The 24,127-nt window shown below is 39.5% G+C and overlaps 1 protein-coding gene across 1 annotated transcript in view; it reads left to right on the plus strand.

The window, feature by feature from the left end:
* KIT (KIT proto-oncogene, receptor tyrosine kinase) overlaps positions 1–24,127 on the plus strand; it is a 55,312-nt gene that overhangs the window by 25,157 nt on the left and 6,028 nt on the right. Inside the window, exons 4-17 of the mRNA XM_005149080.3 lie at positions 370–506; positions 3,080–3,239; positions 6,032–6,221; positions 6,898–7,013; positions 12,376–12,490; positions 13,700–13,887; positions 14,975–15,081; positions 15,174–15,300; positions 15,564–15,668; positions 15,755–15,865; positions 17,529–17,679; positions 19,454–19,542; positions 19,825–19,952; positions 23,123–23,245. Of these exons, the coding sequence (XP_005149137.2) occupies positions 370–506; positions 3,080–3,239; positions 6,032–6,221; positions 6,898–7,013; positions 12,376–12,490; positions 13,700–13,887; positions 14,975–15,081; positions 15,174–15,300; positions 15,564–15,668; positions 15,755–15,865; positions 17,529–17,679; positions 19,454–19,542; positions 19,825–19,952; positions 23,123–23,245 (1,847 nt within the window). The remainder of the gene's footprint in view (positions 1–369; positions 507–3,079; positions 3,240–6,031; positions 6,222–6,897; positions 7,014–12,375; positions 12,491–13,699; positions 13,888–14,974; positions 15,082–15,173; positions 15,301–15,563; positions 15,669–15,754; positions 15,866–17,528; positions 17,680–19,453; positions 19,543–19,824; positions 19,953–23,122; positions 23,246–24,127) is intronic.

Below are 24,127 nucleotides of genomic sequence, written 5' to 3' on the forward strand. Positions count from 1 at the left end.
AATTCAAAGTTGCAGTTTGTGCTAGCCTGTGGTTCTTCAGTGGCTAATCCTCACCATGTTTTCATTTCCAGAGTGCAGCGTTTTAATCACTGTCATGGAATGTATCATCTTATTGATGGTTCAACATCATTTGAGTTTCTTCCTGCAAGTTGCTGTGCTCTTGCATATTATCTAACTTGAAATGTAATTTGAAGGGGGACTGAAGCAGAAATGTGCTTGTTGTAAGGGAACAACTGTGTAATGTGTTAGATAAATTTGGATGCTTCTTGGAGGCCTGAAATGTTATTGGAAAGTTAATGACTGTTTTTTCTTGTCCCCCTTTGGAAGTTCTGAAGCTAATGAGAAGTACACTTCTAAACTGTTTTCCAGTTCACAAAACTCTTCCTGCCATTACCTTATCCAAAAGCCACGAGCTTCTCAAAGAAGGAGAAGAATTTGAAGTTACATGCATAATCACGGATGTGGACAGCAGCGTACAAGCTAGCTGGATTTCTCACAGAAGTGCGGTGAGCTCCTTTAATTGTATCATATATGCCTCAGCACAGTATGCAAACTCTCTGTAGATAGTCACATACTTGTCTGGAATATCTGATGCTGTATCAGTTTGTATCTGTTTCAATTCCAAAGGTCCCACATCCCACAGACATGAAGGGCCAGCAATAACTGTCTTATGCCCATGCAGATGGCTGGGAGGAAAAGCATCTGCATGGGCTTTTCCCCCCAAGCAGAAATTGAAGTTAGGCTCTTCAGTGTAAAGTTTAGGTGACCTCTATTGGGCTGCCTAAATACGGAAGCATGGAGTGCCTACACATCACACTGCAATCAATGGGAGCTGCAAATATCAACACATGGACTGCAAATTACATATTCTAGTCGTTATCATTAAGAGTAAAATACCTGCTAATTAGCATGGGACTGTGTGACAGGAATAGTAGTAAGCATTTGCAGGAATGATTAATTCATTTAAATTACATGGTGTGCCTCACTAACTGGGGAAGTTCTGAAAAATGAACCAGTGAACTGGCTTCTGTCTGTAGTGACAGATGAAGTTATTGCCTGGCATCATCAATTGAATTATTGGCAGGCTAAGTGTTCCAGCAGAGTTGATTACTGGCAGCATAGCTATTCTGCAGATGAGGGACAGAGAGATCCCCTCCCCTGGTCAGCCAGCCTGCTGCCAGCTCTGCCTTTGAAATGAGCAGCAGACACTGGGTTCTTTCTAAGGATGCTTCTTGGTCTTCTGGGTATACCCTGAAATTTCTGTTAATGAAAGAAGTGAAGACCTATTAGTAGCTTCTGCCATATATGATCCCATGCTGATTGGCTGGTCTTTTACTGCTAATGGCGGTGACTAGAACATGTAGTTTACAGTCCGCACGTCTACGTGTGTATGGAAGAAAAGACTTCTGTGGTGTTGTGATGTTTGAATAAATCACATCTCCTCAGGCAGATAGTGAACAGGAGGCCTGTTCCCTGGGGCTGGGTATGCCATGCTTAGCTAATCCACTGCCTCTGGCAGAGTTGTTGTCGCTAAGTGCTCACTGCTTCAGAAATCCCACCTCGCAGCTCCGAAGGTTGGGGAGGTCTAAATGAAGGTGGCATGGGACATGCAGATGGGGATTTTGGTTCTTTGCCAAGGTCAACTGCAAACTCTTTCATCTGAGAACTTAATTTGTTCCCTTACTTCCCTCCCTTTTCTTCATTATGGTATGATGAAACTGGAGCCTTCCCTTAAGTTTTTATGCTTTCTTACTTTTCACTTTTTAAGAATCATGAGGAAAATATTTTTGCCCAAATAAGTTTGTCCTTTCTGTCCTTTCTGGTAAATAGTAGGCGATACTATCTTTTAAATATTGACTTTCAAATTAAATTTTGTACTAAACCAGAATACATTAAATTCATGTTTAAATAGATGCAGAACTACATTTTCTTCTGAATAAGTGGGTGGAAAAATACAAACCACTTCTTCCTCATATGACAAGTTATCACCACTTCTCAAAATTAGGAGACTTGTTATAAGCAAACACATCCATACAAAGCAAACTTCATTTGTGATTATAATAGCTCAGTAGGAATCAAAATTGTGTTGAGAAGATTGAATTTATCTAGAAGCTCTTGGAACCTCAAGAATTGAGATAATCTTATTAGAAAATCGTAACAAGTCCAAGTCTGCATTTGGATTCATCAATGTAAATGTATCAGTCTTACCAACCACACTAAGCATTCTCAAAAACGGAAGTTACGACATCAAGGCATTTATTTCTTTCTGTGCATACGTAGTCATAGAGTCATGATGCACTTAATGCTTTGAAAAGAGAATGAAGTTTCCACTTGCCTTTAAGGTTAAGAAATCTAGATTGCTATGGACCAAGAGTCAGAGCAATACAAGAGGAAAACCTGCTGCTTTCAGGTCTCTCTGCAGTATGTCTGTGATCAGGAGATGCTCGGCCTCATGCCGTAGAGCAGCACAGTTTATAATGAAGCTCTAGCACCTGAAGTTCTCACTTCTCATTCACTGGAGAGCAGCCATTGGAGACTTCAGTGACTTTCAGTCACGACTTGAGTGGTGAACCTCACTTGAGAGTTGCAATGACATTTTACAATGCCTGCAGCTTTTGAGCATTAGGAAAGTCAAGAGCCAGTGGCCATTTTGCATCAAGCCCCACAGCTGGAGTCATTGTTAGTACAAATAGAACATGTCAGTTCCTCACCATCATCAGCATTGGAAATGTAGACAGAGTGAGCTGGGTCTGATTTTGGGCACAACACCCTTTTCTATGCACACACACATGCACACATGCACACACATTCTTGCTTTACACACTGGAGCTTGAGGAGGAAAAAAATAATAAGAGGAAGGAACAAGACTTAGGAGAGGACATTATCTCCCAAAGACAGCTGATCACACACTTGTTTTGCATGGAGAGATTCTAGTGACAGGTTTGCCGTGCTGGCTTATTATTCCAGTTTAAAGTTATGAATATTAATATAGCAAAGTTATAATTACTTCTATTTTTAATTTATCTAGGAAAGATGCTGCATACACAGTGTTTTAGATGTTAATTGTTTTTACCGACAGATTGTTACAAGCAAAAGCAGAAATTTGGGTGATTATGGATACGAAAGGAAATTAACATTGAACATCCGTTCAGTGGGAGTTAATGATTCTGGAGAATTCACATGCCAAGCAGAAAACCCGTTCGGAAAAACCAATGCCACAGTAACCTTGAAAGCACTAGGTAAATAGTTCTTGTGGAAATCTTAACATTTCTGAGAGCAGGAGGTGGAAAGTGAAAACACTGGGGAGCCACCCCTTCCATCTCTCTTCTTTCCCCCAAATCGCAGTGAGTAAAGTTGCTTTAATGAAAGTTTATTGCCAACTGGTACCATATGGGATGGCTTAGGAATGGTTGTGGTATGGATGACTGCTTTAATTTCCATAACCCTTTGTATGTTATTAGAATGTGATATTAGAACAACCACCCAGCAGTGTTTCCATCACTGGTTTGTCTCATCCTTCCTGGTTTAATTTTAGATTGAATCCAGTCTTAACGAAACAAGTCATTTACCTTTGCCTGGTGCTGTCCCTACACTTAAGTAATTTGACAGCACAAGCATGAAGCGTATCTTTAATACCTGCCCTCCAAGCACAGGAAATTTTGCTGACATCAGCATGTCACTGTTTATGTAGAAGCTTTATACATACTTCTGTTTAAAATAATGCTGTGAGGCGCGTTGTAGTGTGCATAGACAGTATGAAATTGTTTTGGTGCTCACACCTCTCATATACCCACTATCCATCATTTCCACAGGTTTTGGATTGTGTCACTTAACACTGAGCAAACTCCCTCTCTCCTCTTGTTCAGTAACAGGCTTGGTTAGAGTCTGCTATATATTAACTTGGGTGACACACAGTGCCTTTTGGATTTTAAAGCTCCTAAAACATGCTGATTTGATAAATTAAGGACAATTAAGAACGTGTTGGTGTAGTTAATAAGATCATTCTGAAGAAGTCTGCAGAGTTGGCTACAACTGTTTCAGTTCCTTACCATTCAAGGGTGTAGTAACTGAGAGAAGTCTTGGATCCTTTTTCCTTTTCAGATCTGTTTTTTGGTCACACAGATACTCGTTGCTTGGTTTGCTTTCTCTGTTAAATTAAAGAAAACAGAAGTGTTTGACCTGTGGGTGTCAGAGCAGCAGCGGTTTGAGTGTCCTTAACCTTGATCTGCCATTCAGGGGGGTAGGGCTCAATGTTGAAGATGTTCCCTTGTGTTTTCACAGGAGAGACAAAATTCGTACGTAACAGAGGAAAACAGCATGAAGTATGAAACAAAATCTTTTCCCTAAACGGAACAATATGAAAGCTTTTATTATAAGAGGAGGGAAGTTTTTAACTACAGAAATTATTAGGACTATGACTGCATGTGCAAATGTGGCTTCAAAAAGGGTTGACTTAAGGTCTGGGGACAAAAATAAAGCACAGCCTTATAAAAAGTAGAAAATAAAGTAACAAGCTTGTGTTTAGTAAAATGCAAAGTTTATGTTTAATAAAAAATGCCAGAGAAAAGCTGAAATCTTTCCTTTTCAAGGTACTTTTCTCTCCCACCCTCTCAAATTTGACTTAAAATAAAATAAACTCTACCTTCTGGATGCTTTTCACCATTCATTGTCAAACTCACTATATTTATCTGAACTGTGCCAGTGCTCAGGGTATTGGGAAGTGTATGGCATGTACTGGAGAGATCCTGGGATTATATCAGATCCTAAATCACTGTGGCTTTAACATTTGCCAAAAAGTTTACAGGAAATAATGGGTATTTTTGGTAAATTTCCTAATTACTTCTTTTAATAGTTAATTTAACTGTAAACAGTTTCCAGAACCTTGTTTCAGGGACTGATAGCACAATCATAAAACTTTATTAGCAGACTCTTGGGTCCAATTTAGAATCTAGGTTTATACAGAAAATAGAAGAAAACTGAATGAATTAAAACTCTTCAGTTTCCAGATACAAATCTTTTTCCTAATGATGGGGAGCATTTTAGAGCATACCTGCCTGCTATGAATTTATTTCATTCTTTCTTCTTCAAAGCATCTGTCAAGCGCTCTGGCAGCTCCATATGCTTTCACCAAGCCCCACTGGCTCTGGTTTTCCTGCGCTCAGGTGCCCAGCTGGCCACAGCAGTTTGATTACTAGAAAGTGGGAAGAAGCAGCTATCTGAGATTAACTTTTGATCTAAATTCAAGCTCTCTCAGTAAATGTGTTTTCTTATAATTGCAATCTGCCTGTCAAACTGGTAATTCCTGTATGAATTTGTGTAATGGGACTGAAAAATGTGTCTTTTCAAAGTGCATAATCCTGAAGCTGATGAGTTTATTAATGGAATTAAAAACACTGCAGTAAGGATGCTGCTCCACATGATATTATGGAACAGAACTGCATAATGATAAACAATATTTGCCAAATAAAAGATTAAGACCCAGCAGTAGGTGGGCAGAAATGCTTTAGTTTAAGACAATTCTTATCCAGGCCTGTGGTCTTAGCACATCTTTGTCTAATTGCAGTTTTTAATAGATTCATTCATGATGTCCTTCTTAATTACAATTGACAAAGAAACCTCAAATACTCTAGTATATTGTCATAAATGATCAATTTATCTTGTTTTCTTAGTGTTTCTTTCATATCAGAGTTAGCAACTCTTGAGTTTTTGAAAAATATAAATTCTTGAGTAGTCAAACATGTGCTTGCCTTTTTCCAAAAGCAAAAAGAGGGTATTTGTCACCATAAGATGGAATTATTTCTGTTAAGGCACTCAAGACTGCTTTAAGTCCTGTGTCTCATTGCTATATAAAGCTGGTGGCCTTGGTTTTGACAGGTGAGGGTTCAAGTTCTGCTTTGTAGATAAGGTTTCCTCTTTCACAGTTATCTGTATGCTTGATCTCTGATCTTGAAGTAGTCTAAGTGTGGTTAGTGTACTGACAATCCTTTAAATGGCCCTAAAAATGTTTTTCTTCTCTTCTTACGGCCATCAGTTAAAGGATTTGTCCGTTTGTTTGCAACAATGAATACCACAATAGATATAAATGCAGGACAAAATGGAAATTTAACAGTTGAATACGAGGCATATCCAAAACCGAAGGAAGAACTCTGGATGTACATGAATGAAACATTACAGAATTCATCGGACCATTATGTCAAGTTCAAGACTGTGGGCAGTAACAGGTAATCTGGGTGACTGTAAGTGCGATAGATTTCACTTTGGAACAGCAACCTAGAGTCTGCTCTGGAAAGAAGAAAGTGGAGATGGTGAGAAAATTGTGATTATAAAAGATGTTGTAGTATGCAGGGCTTACCACAGTAACTGGTGCAAATTCTGCTAACCTAGACTTGGAATAGCACTGAGCTAACCACACCATCTGCGGGCCGGTGTGCCCATGAGATGCCGTCCTGCCCAATAAGAAAAACCAAGAATTTAAAGTTGTTTGCCCACTACCACAGCAGAACCCAGTGCTCTAGACAAAAGCAAATGCTTTTAATTCTGCTGGGCACTATAGTCTTCTGAGCCATGGTCCTCCAAAAATTCAGTGAAACACCTAGCACCTATGGCCTGGGTTGTGTACCTGGGTTCCCCCATCAGCAAGAAAAGGAGGAGGCCGTGGTGGGTGCATAGGTCTGAGTCTGATGCTGAGCTGTCACCCGGGTACAAATTTGGTTGTTAGAAGTGGCAGAACTTCTGGACACTGTAGCACAAGAGCCATTGTAATGCAAGGTGAGTGTCTGCATGCAAAGTGTCTGCAGAAGACAGTGTGCTAGTGATTCACTTCTCAGCTTCCATATAGCAATTGCCTGTTCACTGCAAGTTGTGAGCATCAGTAATGCTTAGTTTTTTTCTTTACAGTTATACAAGTGAACTTCACCTTACCCGATTAAAAGGAACAGAAGGAGGCATTTACACATTTTTTGTGTCCAATTCTGATGCCAGCTCCTCTGTAACATTTAATGTCTATGTGAAAAGTAAGTAAAGTGAACAGTCTGAAATATTTCATTATCTAGTCATTGTATTTTACACAACATAATGTATGCACAAGATGTCACAGTGTGGTTCAGCATATGAAAGGCTTTCTGAAATAAAGCACATGCTGGAAAACTATTTAAATGTCAAGATATAAAAGTGCAGAGTACTTACACAAATCCACCTACTATACAGCATGACCTTACAGTCTAGCGAGCGTATTCCAGAGGTTACCAGAGAACAGCTAGATACAGGAAAAAACTTCAGCACCTGAAAACAAGATCTCAAATATAAACACGTATCATAAATCTTTGATAACTTAAGGTGGAGCAAGATATACAGGGTTTATAATTTGCATTTTGGCAGCACAGTTAAGCTATTATTCGTCTTTAATTTGCTTGAGTTGGATGCAGCATTTGAATGCTTGTCAAGAGAATAATTCGCTTGTGCCTTTTGGCACCTAAATAGTTTTGTATAATAATATAGATCACCATTGTTTTAGAAAAATCCACATAACTTTACAAATGCATGTGCTGTCATCTTTGGGACATGCTTGTTAAAAAAGAGCATCAGTCTCAGTTCCAAACAGCATTCTTCAAGACAGAAGCTAAACATCAAAATTAATTCAATCAAACCTTCAGGAAGTCCTGCCCTTCTTAGCAGAGCCATCGTGTTAGAGAGTTTCATGCTCTCAGCAGACAAATATTGGCAGCTGCTAAAGGCCAGGCTTAAGGAAAATTAAACTAGGAGAGGACTGCATGCAAACTGGAGAAACTAGGGTGAGGTAGACAATGATGCCTTCAAACCCAGCAGGAGGAACTGTGTAGAAAGTGGGTGAATGTGCTGCAAATAGAGTTCTGTGTTGCGGCCATGCTTTAGCAGCCACATGTCCTTCTGCAGGCGTAGGTTTATGCAGAGGACTGTTGAGGCTTCCACAAACACACAAAATCCTAGATACTATTTTCTGAATTCTCATTTATCACTGAAGGTCATCACTTGTAGCTTCACTGTTAGCAATGCCATAGTTTGGGTCTAGAAGTGTCGACTGGGCTTCTTTCAGAACATGGCATTTCTTTCTTAATCTGTGAATGTTGTCATTTGTACCCTTGTGCCTTTTCTATTTCCCAGCTGTGATTTTTGAGGTGAGGGCTCTGGTGACTTCAGATATCCTTTGTCTCAATGGATGAGTTTGGGTTACAGTCACAGGGGATAATTTTACTATTTTACAGATTAGTGAAGCAAATTGTTGAGCCAGAATTCAGTTTCTGGGAAGGAATGCGAGGAATTGCAGGTTGCCTGTGGTACTGCCAATTCACATGAGGCTGGATGGTGTTTTTTGACTTGCAGCATCATGTGAGTGCTTGGAGTAAGGTGCTGTTCATGGTCCTTCCAGTGCTTCCAGGCTCTGCAGGCTGCTTGGGAGCAATCTGGTCACAAGAACTGAAAAAACGCAACCCGCAGTTTTGTCATCATCAGGTGTCAGTTCTTGGTGCAGTGCTCCATGTTGCCACTTTTCAGGAATATGCTACTGAATAAAAGCTGAAAACCCTTATAGATGTTGGTTAATAAACCCAACTAGGAAGAGCATGGTGAAGCCTGAAGATGGTCAAGGCAAGAGGGAGGAAAGACAGTTTAGTTCTTCTGATTGGCTTGTCCATGCAAACATCAGTATTCAAGGCTTCTTCCCTCTTGCTTCACCTACTGGCCTTGTAAGTAGTAAAATGAATCTTGGGATGCAATGAGCACATTTAAGCAGTCTCACAGAGTTCTCGTCACCACGCACTGTGGCTTTGGGTGGACTGCAGCCATTGCTGAAGCAGGTGGATTTGACACACTTGACTCAAAAAAAGGGTTTTTTTTTGGTGTTTTGACTAAGCTCCTGCAAATATTTTTTCATCTTGAAAAGAAGAAATGAAATAGATTGATCCTTCTAGGGGGTTGTTTTTAAGAAAAATAACCTGGTTTTAGTGGTTCATAAAATCTCATCATTTAGGTTTGAAATAAAAACTGTATGACAGCATACCATATTATCTGACACAGCAGAGTAACTGCCAAAGTTCAGCCATGTGTGGTGGGTCAGATCCTGATCTACTGGTGCATCCTGACCTGGCACTGTTGTCAGTGGGGATTTCACATAAATTGCTCGGATATAGCTTGTGATGTTTACATGTCTTGGGCAAGTAATCAGCAGAAAGTAATCAAACAGGTAAAACAGGGGTGGTAATCAGGAGAATGTCTTCACATAAACAAAAGCAATGCTGAAGCATTTGCTGAAAGAACCCAGTGCAGAAATTCTTGCCTTGGATTTAAACACATTTAGCAATTGCATATGCTAATCTCAAACAATACAAAATTGCTTTTTAAAAAAAAAGTAGTAATTTGTAGTAAATGTAACATAAAGTAAGGATGGAAGGAGCTCTGAAATTAGGAGCCAAATGGAAGATTACAGCTTGCCAAATAGCATGCTGAATGGAGTTACAATTAAGAATTTGTAGAAATCTCCAGAGTGGCAAAGTACAGTGCATCTACCAACTGGTAGAAGAATCTTGTAACTAGTATTTGAGTTTAGTGCAAAAGAATATCTGGGCTTAATTATAGTCAGCAAAATATTATCTATGCAGTTGCTCATGCTGCAAAAAGAAAACTGGTATTACAGATCGCGTGAAACCAAGCTCAGCGTTTTTTTCTGTCACCGGACTATGCAGTGAACAGATGAGGAGTCACTGTGATACTATAGAAAGATTTGTTCCCATCCAGAAAACGTAGCTGCAGGAGGAAAGCCCTGTCTCTTTGTCTGTGATGACAGGTAATACTCATTCAGTGTTACTTTTTATCCATTCACTTTGTTAACAATGAAGAAAAGGAAATCGGTAATAGAAAGCAATTAGATGCACAATGTTATCATACAGAGCACTGAATTAAAGTAGGAGTGGCCTTTGATACATTCAGGATCATTAATAAAAACTGAAAAGCAATTAATAAATTTTGTAAAATTAGAAGTTTTAAGACATTTAATGGCTGATTACAGATGGCAGTATGCATATATACCGAGCAATGTAATGAAATGTTAAAGGGTTAAAGCCAAAACAGTAAGCAAAGCCTAGTCATTAAGAGACTGTCTGATATCAGGGGATATGAGGCAATGAAAGTCATAAAATCTAGCACAGTAAAATCTCTTTTAAAAAGGAGGTGCTTGGTGACATCTTGGCATCTGTTTGCCAGAGCCAGTCCACATTTGCTCCAGCATCCCTTGGAGCACCTATGCTGATGGGTGAGAAAGATGCTCTGGCTGCAAGGAAGCGGTGCAGGTGCAGTGACGTGTGTGGCCTGAGGTGGCAAATGGCACAGCCTGGGGGGGATGGCAGTAGCAGCTGCCTTAGTCCCTGTGGGTACTGGCTGCAGGAGTTCTTTGTTGCCAAGAGTGCAATGCATCCCTTAATTTCTCTGTGCCAGGGAAGCTTGGGAGCCCTCTGTGCTGGTGGGCTGATCACGCTAATCACCACATCACAGCGTTTCACCAGGCACATCACATGTAGTGGTGTTCTTCAGTCCGCTGTTCTCACCAGGCTGCTACAGCTCAGCTTCCCATGGCACCAGGGCTGGACAACTCTTCCTGGGCTGCCATAGGCATTATCCCTGCATGGCCTCACATCTACCTCTGCTGCTTCAGGATAAGTCCACATGGATTTATGGCCACATAGGCTGGCTTCTATTGCACTAGGGTTTTACACCAGAGGAAGCCTGACTAATGTGGGTATTTTTGTTTAACACAAAGCCAGAAGGTGGTAGATCTCTGGTAGAAGATGGGAGCCCATCTCTGGCATGATATTTTTTCTGTGGCTTAATATTCTTATTCCTCTTATGCTTGACTTTTAATTTCTCTCGTTTCTTGAGTTACATTGTGTTACAGCATTGCCTAAAATATAGCATATACCTAAACAAATTGAATGTGGGCAGTGATGATCTAATTACAACTTCGCAATCTAGCCAGTTTCAGAAATGTGAATTATGTGTATTCCAAGAGCACTGAGACTGGGTGAAATGCGGTGTGCTCTCAGAAAGCTCCTCACCAAATGGGTAATGCTGAAAATCCGTCTCAACATTTTGCAACAATGTTTGGTTCTTGGTAGTTTGCATAAAACACAACATGCAGATTTAGAAATGAAAGAACATTTGGTTCCTGTAACATGAGTCATGAGGATATGCTATGTGATTGAGAATATATGTGTGCTTTATTACCTCTAATTTAATCAGCAAGTAGAATACTCATTAAAACCTAACACTGCAGTTTTGTACGTGGATTTTATCAGAAATAAACTCGTGTTTCCCCACTGTAGTCTGTGAAGCTTTACTATTTTCTAGAATGTTAGAAGTTTATTTTACATTCCTGTAAAGTTGTATTAACTGATAATGGACTTGTAATCTCATACCTGTCAAGTGAGCAGTGTCATTGCAATATAGTTGATTTCTTCATTAACTTTTTTTTGGGTGATTTTGCAAGGAAGCTAAGGTAATATTGTGGGAAATAAGGCTTTCATTCAAGTTTTGCCGAGAAAAACAGCTTGCTGTGTTGGCAGTGCCCTTTGCTGAAGCCTATGACCATGGACTCTGAAGTTCATTTGATCATTCTAGTTTCCTGCCATACTTGAAACAGCAGCTCTTGACCCAAATGCAGGACTAGCTCTGATGCAGGATGTGGCAGGAAACATTGGCTGGCTGGATTGCTTTCTAAACTACCAAAGTAATAATGAACTATCATTTGTAAAGCTAATATGTTCAGCTAAATACTAGCTTCGTCTGCGTGCAATGTGTCAGAGAGTCAGGCAGTCGGGCACTTTGGTAGCAGTACCTTAGAGGGACGTATGTCCTCTGTGGGGACTGGGAAGTCTGTGCTGCTTGCACTGTATTTCCTTTTCTGGTTGCGGTGTAATATTTAATACACAGGGCAGATGTAAGAGAGATGTGGTTTGACAGATTTAGTATACTTGTAACTGTGAAGAAACTGTTCTTTTTACAGGCGGGTAAAGTCATGCTGTGCAGGAACGGGAACTGCACTGTTGTTCTTTGGTTGTTTAAGCTCTGGGCTTTGCTGGTTTAGGATCTTTCATCAAACCAAATACTCAGTGGAGTTAGGTATTCTTCCAAAATCCAGCCCAAGCATTCAGTGTAAGATCTGGTATTTTCACAGACGGTCAGTGCTTGCAGGACACCGATTCAGACTTGGATACACCTGAGCATGCAAAGTTCTGTTCACCTAAGTAATTCCACAGATAACGATGCACCCAAGTTGCTGGGGTGAAATGTAAATATCAGTGCAGATTCTGTGTACACCTAATATGTGATCTCCATTTTTGTTTATTGCAGCAAAACCTGAGATTCTCACTTTGGATATGCTTAGCAATGGTATTCTCCAGTGCGTAGCAGCTGGATTCCCAGCCCCAACCATATACTGGTATTTTTGCCCAGGAACTGAGCAGAGGTGAGTTAAGTAAACCAGGTTATTCTCCAAAGGTTATTCTAGATGCAACACACCCATTTATAATTAAAAATTAAGAACAGAAAATGACTTGATAACACGTTCAAATGTTACATCACTTTTTTCATCATTTTGGCATTGCATTATTTGCAGTGGTTTGAGAGAAGGCAAGGGTATATGTTTCATTATTCTCCTTTGCATGGTGTCCTTGAAAGGGGAATAATCAGCACTTTCTGCCACAGACAAGTAAAAGCCAAACTCTCTCTCTGCTGCAAGCTATCTGAGATTTGCATCAGTTTGGCCCCGGATGACACATTCTGTTTGCAGTTTCACAGAATGACAGTCACAGAATCACTTGCAAATATGGCTGTTATCTTCTGTTTATTGTGTAATGATGTAATTTTTCAAGACATAGAGTAATTAGATTTCTATTCACACGAAGTATATGACAAGTAAACAAGAGTGAAGTTGTTATGAATATAACCTGATGTGTAGATACCGCACTTCTAAAAAGACTGTAGAGTTTCATTGTGAAGCGAGCATATCTGAAGCATGTTTTAAGGTTTTGGTTGAATTCCACTGTGGATGTAGAAGTTGTACTAGCAAGTCAAGTACGCAGTCTCACCTTTGTAATTAGATTTGTGCCTAAAATAATTGTTATTTCCTTGATTTTTTTTTAATAGTACTTTTTTCTCTTGTCTTAACTGTGTCCTCATGTAGTACGTAGCATACGAAAGAGAGGCAGAATCTTGAGAGCAGTACTGGTTAATTTCTGGCTGAATATAAGCCTGATGGTATTTTGCATACACTAAGGAATATTTTTTGTGTGCTGTAATAAAATTATGTTTGGGGAAAGTTTTCAAGAGTAGGTAATAGACCACAACTGCTTGGAGGTGAAGTTGGGGATGCAGTTTGAGTGGTACATAACCCTTAGTGGACTTACAGACCTGTAGATATCTAGCCAAAAGCAAACACAAAGACTTCATGGTGTCCTGTTGTGTCAGGCTAGATATACATATCCATTTCATCAGCTATATAGAAGACAGTGAGACACCATGAGTAGGCTAAGTTTAGAAGATAAGATGGTCAGCTGGACCCCTGTGTAGAGCAGTGTTGTTCAGTTATCTGATGCTCTGGCAGTGACTGTCTGCCTCAACAGCAGGATCTGTCATCCATTGCATGGCAGGTAACTGTCAGTATTGTTTCTCTTAGGTGTTTTGATTCACCAGCAATATCTCCCATGAATGTCAGTTACACAAATTCGTCAGTGCCATCATTTGAACGAATCCTGGTTGAAAGCACCATTAACGCCAGCATGTTCAGGAGCACTGGCACTGTGTGCTGCGAGGCCTCTAGCAATGGGGATAAGAGCTCTGCTTTTTTCAACTTTGCTATTAAAGGTAATGGCTGAAGTGAATGAGACCATAAAATGTGGGTGCCATTCAACTCTTCCTGTAAGAGGATTTTAAGTTCTTTACCTTTGCCATAAAGAAGTTTGCAGTACTGTGGCTGATCATACGATGACATGTTACACTCCCTGCTCTGCCTGTCAAAGTGTTTCTTTTTTCAGTCTAAGTTTTTCAATGAATATTATGGTATCATCTTTTTATGGCTCCAAATAAGCAGCACGGTAGGTAGCTGGTTGTCTTTTGTCTGTGCAGCACAGGAGCAAACCACCTACAGCATTACACTGTCTTTCCCTCTCTCCCTCCCTCTTCCTGCTGTCTGTTTTGACTGTATAGTCCATCACTTCTTTTCCAAGGGTTCTGAATGTTTTTACAATGTCTCGGGATTTCTAAATGTTTTTACAATGTCTCAGGAAAAACGCAGTCCTGAACTTCCATGGAGCCTAAGGGCCCTGCTGCTGTAAAAGAAGTAACAACATACTGCAAAAGGACTTACGAATTTTGTAGAAGCATTTGTGGGTTTGTGCAGGAAGAAAAAGCACTAGAACATAGATGACTTGAAATGTGCTTGTAAATCTGTGCTCTTTGCAGAATCAAATGTTCTTCTGCTTCTTTTTTCTCTGTTACACCCAGATATAACATATAAACAAATAAGCCAGATTTGGGGCAGATGGGTTTTACTGGAATGATAATCCTTTGCTACTTGTCACAAACTCTATGCATAAAGACTGTACTGTAGAGATCATACTTCGGAGAAAAAAAAAGAGAAGAAATTAGGACTTCAAAAAAAAGCTTTCTTTAACCTAACTTGACTTGAGATCATGCAAGTCTGTTGCATTAATCAATCATGCCTCCTGATTGTTGAAGCTGAGACTCCTTACGCAACTAACTGGATAGTTTCTGTGCCAGCTCTGTCCCCCACAGCTCATTCAGGAAAGCTATTCTGGTGTATCTGGAGCACATCCAGGAGAGTCAAAAACCCAAGTCATGTTTCACAAGGAAGAACCAAGGAAAGGTTTTCACCTGCATCATTTTAATACAGTTTTTTAGTACTGAAGCTGAATTTTCTGTTTCTTTCCAGAACAAATCCGTACACATACTCTTTTTACCCCTTTACTAATTGCATTTGGAGTTGCTGCAGGACTGATGTGCATCATAGTTGTGATTCTGGTGTACATATATTTGCAGGTAAGACCAGAAGCCCCTCTGCCTGAGTTAGGAAAGTGTGTGAGCTGCCTGTGAAGGCTTCAGGAGTGACAGCTCTTCTCCTTCTTTTCCAGAAACCCAAATATGAAGTTCAGTGGAAAGTTGTTGAAGAAATAAATGGAAACAACTATGTTTACATAGACCCAACGCAACTTCCTTATGATCACAAATGGGAATTTCCTAGAAACCGATTGAGTTTTGGTTAGTTTAGATTTAATTTAACTTCATCTGCAAGGTGAAAACTTCATGTCTCATATGAGACTTTGGTCAAACACCAGGAGGGTTTTGTCAAAAAGACCTGCAATAACGCAGATAGTGATAATTGCTCATGCTTACCTTGGGACAGAAAGCAAGCATGCATATCTACAATAGCTTCCCTGATATCAAGATGAAATATTGAACCCTTCAAGAAGAAGTGCTCCAACTTGTTACAGAGGTTTGTTTGTTTTTTTTTTCTTTATTAGGTAAAACCCTTGGTGCTGGAGCTTTTGGAAAAGTTGTTGAAGCCACTGCTTATGGCCTGTTTAAATCTGATGCTGCTATGACAGTAGCAGTAAAGATGTTGAAAAGTAAGTTGCTTTAATATACTGTACAATTTTTCTTACTTCGTTGTGATCAGTGTGTTACGTACTGAACGTTGTGCTTTGCCTTGCAGCAAGTGCCCATTTAACAGAAAGAGAAGCCTTGATGTCAGAGCTTAAAGTGCTGAGTTACCTTGGAAACCACATTAATATTGTGAATCTACTTGGAGCTTGCACTATTGGAGGTGGGATTATCGTCAGATTATTGATTATTCCCATTCCTTCTTTTATTGCCAGAAGGAGGAACCCTGTGAAGAAGAATCCAGTGCTGTCAAGTCTAGGAATCTTAAATACATTTCTTGTTTAGGCAGGTCAGATCATCATGACTATCACCTGTGAATTACTGAACCTACATTTTAGGCTCATCCTAAAACCAGTACTGAGACCACTGTAGCTGCAGCTAAATGGGAAGGTTGCTGTTACTGCCTTTCGTGTGAGCCACTGTGTGCTTTCTTCTTGAGAGAAGAAAATGCAAAAATGTATGGCATAAGTTTTTTCCTTAAGCACACTGTTTCTCACAAATGAGAAGAGATATGTGAGCTGGTGCCTTGTTGGTATCCAGGGTGAAGTCAACATGCCTGTCTTGTATAATCTTCTAGCCTTCTGTTAGAACTGTAAATGTGTCTATTAAGGCACCACTGAAATTACAGATTCTGAGCAGCAGAAAGTTGAGAAAAAGACTTTTCTAAATAAACTATTGCACAGCACAGAAGTGTCACATGTAAAAGTTTGTTTTCATACATAGTAAAAGCTACAAAACAGCTGAAATGTCAATACAGAATGATACAGTCCTGTATTTTTAATTTATGTGCATTTTAATATGAATGATGGTGTTGTTTCTTACACAAATATTTGCTTTTTAAGTTTTTGCTTCATTTTTCGAAGAAGAAGAGCTTGTAAAAATTCACAGAGTTAGACAGAAGCAAAACATTTCTCACTTTCACATTTAATGATTTAAAAGTAGGATGAAACAATTTGGTTTAAGCAGGCAACGAAATAGACTCGCTGGCCTGAGTGTGTGTCTGTCTCAGATGAAAATACACGGCATCTGTAAGAGAATCACACCACAAACACTGCATTTGCTACTATGAAAGCTGTAATTTTTAACTGCAGAAAAATGGAAATAAACTAGTGAGGTTAGTAAACAGTGGTAGAGAATAACCTTACAGATGAAATAACACGCAGTGCAATTACACATTCAAGGGCTATAGCTGGAGTCATTCACTCAGAAAACATATATTTGATCTATAAACATCCGTGCTGGAGATGACTTGATTCTCCTTTCTGATTTCATTTTAATATTCTAAGACCTTGCACAATGTAGCTTTCTGTCGCAGCAGGCTGTTCTGTTTGAATGATTTTTCCTATTATACTGCAGAATATGACACTCTACATCATTTCCAAAACATTACTGAAGGAGTGTGAAGCTCTACTGTAAACAGAAGTGAATCAAAAGGATTAATGTTTGAAGCTTGAATTACTCTAACATTTGGAACAAATAACTTCCTTCAGGAAGTGAGCAAAATCAAACAGATGTGTCTGGCCAGAAACATTATCACATGAAGAAAAAGACCTTATTTGTTTAATCTTTGTACAATGCAATGCTATTGAGAGGGGTGGAGGCAAATTAACTGGGAGCAACACAGCTTTAGCTGGACCATAGTTGCCAGTCTGTGAAAGAGGAAGATGCTGCATTACTTTTCTATAACTTCTCAAGTCTGGACAGTGGTAGGCAGTGTGATTTTTAATAGCCCAGCTTGTGCACTTGGCTGAATGCTATCTTTATGTAAGGCTTTCTGCTTTAAAAACAACACTTACCTGCTTTCTAAACCTCGTGTGCATCTGCAGGTCCCACTCTAGTCATCACAGAATATTGCTGCTATGGTGATCTTTTAAATTTTCTGAGAAGGAAACGAGATTCATTTATTTGTCCAAAACATGAAGAACACGCAGAAACAGCAGTTTACGAGAACCTTTTGCATCAGGCAGAGCCTGCAGTGTAAGTATGATCTGCTGAAATGTCCTTGTGTTTTTAGAAGATTGAGGAGGAGATAACAAAGTTTATTAGGGGTAAGAGATGTGGAGAAACCTTCCATGCAGCTGGCTTTGAAGAATCTTTGCTGGGCAAGGAAACAATTTAATTAAAGAGATGATTTGTACAGTGGGTGGTTTATTCTAACAGAGCGCGATTGATTGTACACACTCTGTTTCACTTTATCAAATTTCCTGTAGTTATTTCATGCAACTCCTTGGCTCCAGTCTTTGTACGTATTTGTGTTTATCGTTCCTGTTAAAACATTGGCAGTGCTCATTTCGCAGCTTGAATGACAATTCCCTCAGTGTTGGGGTGTTAATACTCTGAGTTCTCCTAAGTCCCTGCCTTCAGAAATGACTTCTTACAAAATCAAGCCAGTGCATTACAGTATTAGAGGCAAGCTGCCACCGATACAGCTCACTAGATTTTGCATTGACACGGCCTGTGTCACGATTCTGAGATTGCTCTTGTACTTTGTTTTTTTTTTTTTTCCATTTACTTCCTCTGTGTATTTTTAACACTCTGTTTTACATACCAGCCCAGAGCTCTTTCCAAGTACGTTTCCAAGCAGGTTTCTTGCTCACTCCTTCCCTTTGCAAAGTGAGGGGAGACATAATTTGCCAAAACCCAGGGGCTTTTGCAGTACCTGTCCATTTTTATTTTTAGCCTCTTTATTGCCTCAGTAGGACCATTACTTTGTTGTGGCAGACACAAAAGAACCAGGCAGACCCTTAGGAGGTGGTAAAGTCCTTTGTCCCATCAAGCTGTAGTACTGGTGGAGCTGTTTGTGCCCTGGATGGCTGGTAATGACCCAGAGAGGTTGTGACTGTTGAGGTGATGAATATAAAGCTGGGAGTTGCCATTGGAGGTGTGTCTTCTTTTCAGTGAAGGAACCTCACTGAGCACAATTTGCAAGTTGAGGTATAAACAGCAGAGTATTTACCAAATTCTCATATTAGTATTTACTGTAAAGTTGCAGCTGCTAAATGGATCAGATGTGTTTCTGATGGTGACTAAAACTATTGGTAATCTCATTATTCCTTTCCATGTTAGCTCTGTGGCCTCATTCATTGTTCATAAACTAAACAGATATTTCAGGCTAAGGAAGGGCTATTTGTATGAGTTCTAATGGCAATGAAGTGAAAAATGCCAGAGTACATCCATAATTTCTAAAGTTGCCCAACTGTGTATTTATAAACCATATAGGATGAAAATCTGTACGTTTGAATTATATATAGCAGTAAGAAAACTTAAAAAATGTGGCAGATGGCTGTCCCAAGCCTCGACTTCTTCAAAATACATGTGAATCCTCTATGGTACTTGGGAATCTCTGAATTTAACATTTTTTACCATTTGTCTTCTGCATTTCAATTGCCACTTGAGTTGTTGAAATATTCTGGCAGAAGCTGGCCTAAGCAGAAGAAGGAAGCACTACCAAATCCTGTGAAACATCTGGATATTAATTTATAGAGAGTGAAGTCTGTATAAACAGTGTATGTATGAAAGGTTTTGTTTGCTCACCTAAGCCAAACTCCAAACTTCAAGATGTATCATCAGCTGTACTGAGAAACTGTACAGGCCTTTCCACATTTTTTTTACACACTCATGAGTTTCCAATCTACCGATCATTTGTAAAGCATTATATTCAGAAGGTTGGAGTAACCTTGGCTTTTTGTTTGGATGCCTTTTGAGACCTTTTTCACTAAACTATGTTTCATTTCATCTGCTGTCTCTACAGTGATGTTACCAATGAGTACATGGACATGAAACCAGGAGTGTCATATGCAGTCCCACCAAAACCTGATAAAAAAAGACCACTGAAGTCTGGTAAGTACACTCATAAGGAATTCTCTTTGCCTGTGGAATTTTTCAGTTTTATCAGACTTTTCTCTCACAGACAAGGACAATTAAAACTCATTAATTGATATATTGTGTTTCTCCACATTTAAATGGAGTATCAGAGTTATTTTCTGCTTTTTGGTGATGGGCTATTTATGTGACTCTAGTCTGGTACTTATTTAGATCACTGTTTTATTTAACATTAAGACAACTCTTGTTTCTAAATTATTACACTTGCTCCACTCAAAAGCTGTTGTTTATATTGTGTAGGATCCTACACCGATCAGGATGTTACTCTTTCTGTGTCAGAAGATGATGAACTTGCTCTAGATGTTGAAGACTTACTAAGCTTTTCTTACCAGGTGGCAAAGGGCATGAGCTTCCTTGCCTCCAAAAATGTAAGTTAAGAATTTTTCAGAGCTGGACTGTATCAGTAGATTTCTGATGTCCTCTAGCATCACTTTCAGTGTTTTAATGTGATCTGTGTGTTTAAATGCTGAATATTTCTGTGTTCTTTTCAACAAGCACTGCAAACTGACATGCTCTTTCTTGTACTTGCAGCTTTGGCTAATGTTGGAGTTCTGTACTGTCCTCATTGGCCAAAAGTGGAGGTTTATATCCCATTAAACAGAATACAGGGTGCACAGTAGTCGACGTCAAGCAGTGCTATTGCACATCCACGGTTCGGGCTAGTACCATCAGTGGCCTTGCTCATGAACAGAACCTAGTCTTAGAAATGTCAGGAGACAGAAGGGAGGAATTGCAGTGTAGTATGTTTGCTGCACCCCAAGACTCCACTGATTAATAATGTCATGTCCTGGGAGATGGCAGGTACAGCTGAACCCTGCTGAGCTTGGTTGGTGCCTCTTACGGGTTTCATCTCCAGCCATTCCTTGTTTCCTGGAGCACTCAAAACTCCTGATGGCTTTGGAGGCAGTGAATGGAAACCTCAAGGAGTTATTTCTTCAGTCTGCTCTGTTGTATGGGAATTAAAGGAAATTCAGGAAAAAAACGGAAACCCAACATGTGGACTCATTCAGAAAAGCAATTAAATCTTGAGAGTGTAAGATTCATTCTCTGCTGGAGAATTTGCACAATAAACAACACTATGGAGACAGTTTTGCAACTGTCTGTTTGCATTAGTTCTAAACACCGTACTTGCTACTCCTCTAATGTAGAATACTTCTTCAAACAGGAGAGGTATCACACTGTGTGCTTTTTTTTTTTTTTTTTTTTTTTAGCAGTATGGTGAAATGTACAGGATATATCTTGGTTTTTACTTTCTGGAAAGATAAAACCAGCCTAGAGACCCACAAAGAATCTTCACAGGGTACACTGAACATAATGGGCATTTCTTTGGGTTTCATACGGGAGGTATTGCAGAACAAAAAGGGGTTTATAATAGAATAGAAGTCTTAAGCACAGCATAATTGTTTTCTTCCTATTGGTTGTTCTTACATTATATTGGAAAAATGCCATTCAACATGTAAGCACTGTAACTAAGAGAGACACAGGGTAGTACAGTTGCACCATGTATAAAGAGCAAAACCAAACATGCAGTTTGACAAAAATAATTCTAGGATCCTGTGTTAACAGTGGAAAATGTGGGTCTAATTCTGCTCCAGAGGAAGTCCACATTAAAATTTGCTTTTGGACTTGTTTTTTCCCCCACTGTTCCTCCTTCCAAACCCTTTGATTTAATTTTCATCTATTAACAGCTTCTAAACAGGCCTACGGGCAAACACATACTATAGATTTTAGTGGTTTTCATCAGGCTTCTCTATCCTTCAATATGCAGGACATCCACTGCTTAGCACACATATTCTTTATTTCTTCTTATCTTCCTATAGGATAGCCCCAGAATTCACTATGCATTATTCCTGAGGAGTCTTTCCTCTATAGTTTTTCCATTGATACAGACACTGTGGCATTGAGTAGCAAAGGCAATAATGAGCGTAGCACCACCTGAATGTGAGGTTGGGAAGTAATGAGCAATATTGCTTTGGCAGTGCAAAATAAACAACTTTATCACAGAATTAAGTTCCACTGTGCTAACACATTGTGCTTGGATCTCTTCAGTCATAGTGTACATATGTGCTCTGAGCTCCAGCTAGTAAATGTTGAGTAGTGTGGGCTGATGGGTAAGATGCCTCAGATTGCCTCACACCCTCAGGGAAGGAGGGCCCATGCAGATCAGCAGCCCAGAGTACCCAGCTGCTCTTTTGCAACTTGCTTGTGTATCAAGGCTCAGATGCATAAAAGTGCCTCTGTGCAGGAGCTGGGATAGGAGTCTGTCAGGGGGAAATAATTCCCTTATTAAGCATGTGGTGACTTAATCACAAGACAGGGCTTCCTCCAATGGACAAAGTCTTTATTCAGTGCAAACTGAACAAGGCAGAGACATGCTGGATGCTTGACCATTCCTTCACTTTACTGCTGCAGTGCAGTTATGCTCTCACCTTTATGTATGCAAAGTGCAGAATATGTTGGACTGGGAGGTGAATGAGAGTCCTCTGAGACAGTAATTGTCATTAAAAATAGTTCCTCATGTAAACCTGCAGAAGGGACAGAGATGAAGGGATTTATGCAACCTACAGTTATTTTCTGCATTTGATTTGCATAACTCTTGATATTTTAAGTAATTTTTTGTAGGGAATTCCTGAAGTTTTGTATTTCAAGGAAAAACGAAGAATTGAACTGTCTTCAGATATTCTTTAGACAGCTTTGGCCTGTGTACTATATACCATCAGTAAAACAGGAGCTTAACACTCTCCAGATGGAAAAAGAGATAATTTTGTTAGGGACCTGCCTCTGTTCTCTTAACAAATGTACAAGGCTTCCACAGCTGCATACAAAGGAACACAACTCATGGAAAACTCAAGCACCCATCTGGAGCTTGGGAAATGTATTCCAGATAATTGAAATATAAGCTAGCTAGGTCCCTGAACACATGACTGTACACTGAAAGATACTGGCATGTGAAAATTTATGGTATTTTCAAATACTTAGGTCTGCTTATAAGGATCTCACAGGTACTTAATAATTCAGGTCTTCCAGAGGAGTATTTCTGAAATGAGATTCAGTTTCCAGGCTGTTGGCTTTGAGTCACTACCATAATTTTCCCTATTTTCATATTTTCAGCCCTTTGCCCTCAACCACAATAGTTATTAATGGAAGATTGGAATTATTTTAGAAACAAATCACATTTTCCCCTTATTTGTCCTATGTTAGGAAACAAGGCAATGATTATTTTTGATAAAATGTCAAAGAAGTATATGAAACTTTAACTGCAAATGTGGAACAGTAGAAAACTGAAAGTGACTGCAAATGCTCTTTTCTAAAATAAATGCATAGACAACCTTAGCTGTGTGGATCAATGTCATGATAGTAAAGATACTACACCGGAATGTTAAATCATCTGAGTAAGCTTATTGTCACATGGCTTCATTATGACTTTCAGCTTACCATAAAATGCATAATGCAGTAAGTTGAATAGCTGAGTATACATGTAACCAAGCAACAGCCTGTTGAGATGATTATAAAATAGCTTTGTTTGTTTGTTATTTAGTGCATTCACAGGGATCTGGCTGCAAGAAATATTCTTCTAACTCATGGTCGAATAACAAAAATCTGTGACTTTGGCCTGGCAAGAGACATACGGAATGACTCCAATTATGTGGTCAAGGGAAACGTAAGTACTTAAGCCACCTATTTTTAAGTTTGGAGAGTTCTTGTTGTCTTGACATGCAAATAAAGTCTTTCTTACACAGAAATCTAGATTTCCCAGTTCTGATATATATCCATGCTGGTCAGAAATGTTAGAAGGGGCAATTCCTGATGTAGATGTGTGTGCTGACAAAACCCTTGGTATGTGTGTGTTGTTATACTGGAAAAAACCATGCTGGTGTGTAAATGCATATTGTAGTGGAAGAGAGAATTTTGCTGCGCCAGTATAATGCCAGATCTTTCTGCTACATCTGAATGTATTAAAAGTGATAGCTCTGTGAATAATCATAAGTTTTGCCATTGGAATATGCTGCTAGCCCAATCTTAAATATAATTATTTTGAAACTTGTTTTCTCTTGGCATTACTATATTTGTGCATTACTAAATGGTTCATTTTTAAAATACTTATATAATCTGGGGCTTGCATCCTCTTCTGTGCTGTAACACATCACTCAGACAATGGAAACTGGATTCTGAAGTATGAATTTATTGATTAGGCCATAGTGGGAGGCAAAAAGCCATGGTTTTCTTTGATTCTGTAGCCTGAAAGGGTCAGAGGAGGATAGGCTGCAGCTGCCTGGGGAGGGAGAGAGGAAGCAGTGGCTGCAGGAGGCATCCAATTGCATCTGGCCTGATCTTAAAGCAGATGAGGAGTGCTGGGGCATTGCCGGTTGTGGATACTGCTGGGAGACAGTGCTGATGACAGCAGCTGGGGGCTTGCCCAGGAAGAGTGTTTGCTGTCTGTGTTGTTCAGGAAATAAACAACTGGTTGACTGGTGAGCCAGCCCATGGCAAATGCATCTCAATAGTATGGCTGAAATGTAACTTTTGATATATTGCTGCAAGA

This window comes from Melopsittacus undulatus, chromosome 7 (genome assembly GCF_012275295.1).
Source record: "Melopsittacus undulatus isolate bMelUnd1 chromosome 7, bMelUnd1.mat.Z, whole genome shotgun sequence".
NCBI classification, from domain to species: domain Eukaryota; kingdom Metazoa; phylum Chordata; class Aves; order Psittaciformes; family Psittaculidae; genus Melopsittacus; species Melopsittacus undulatus.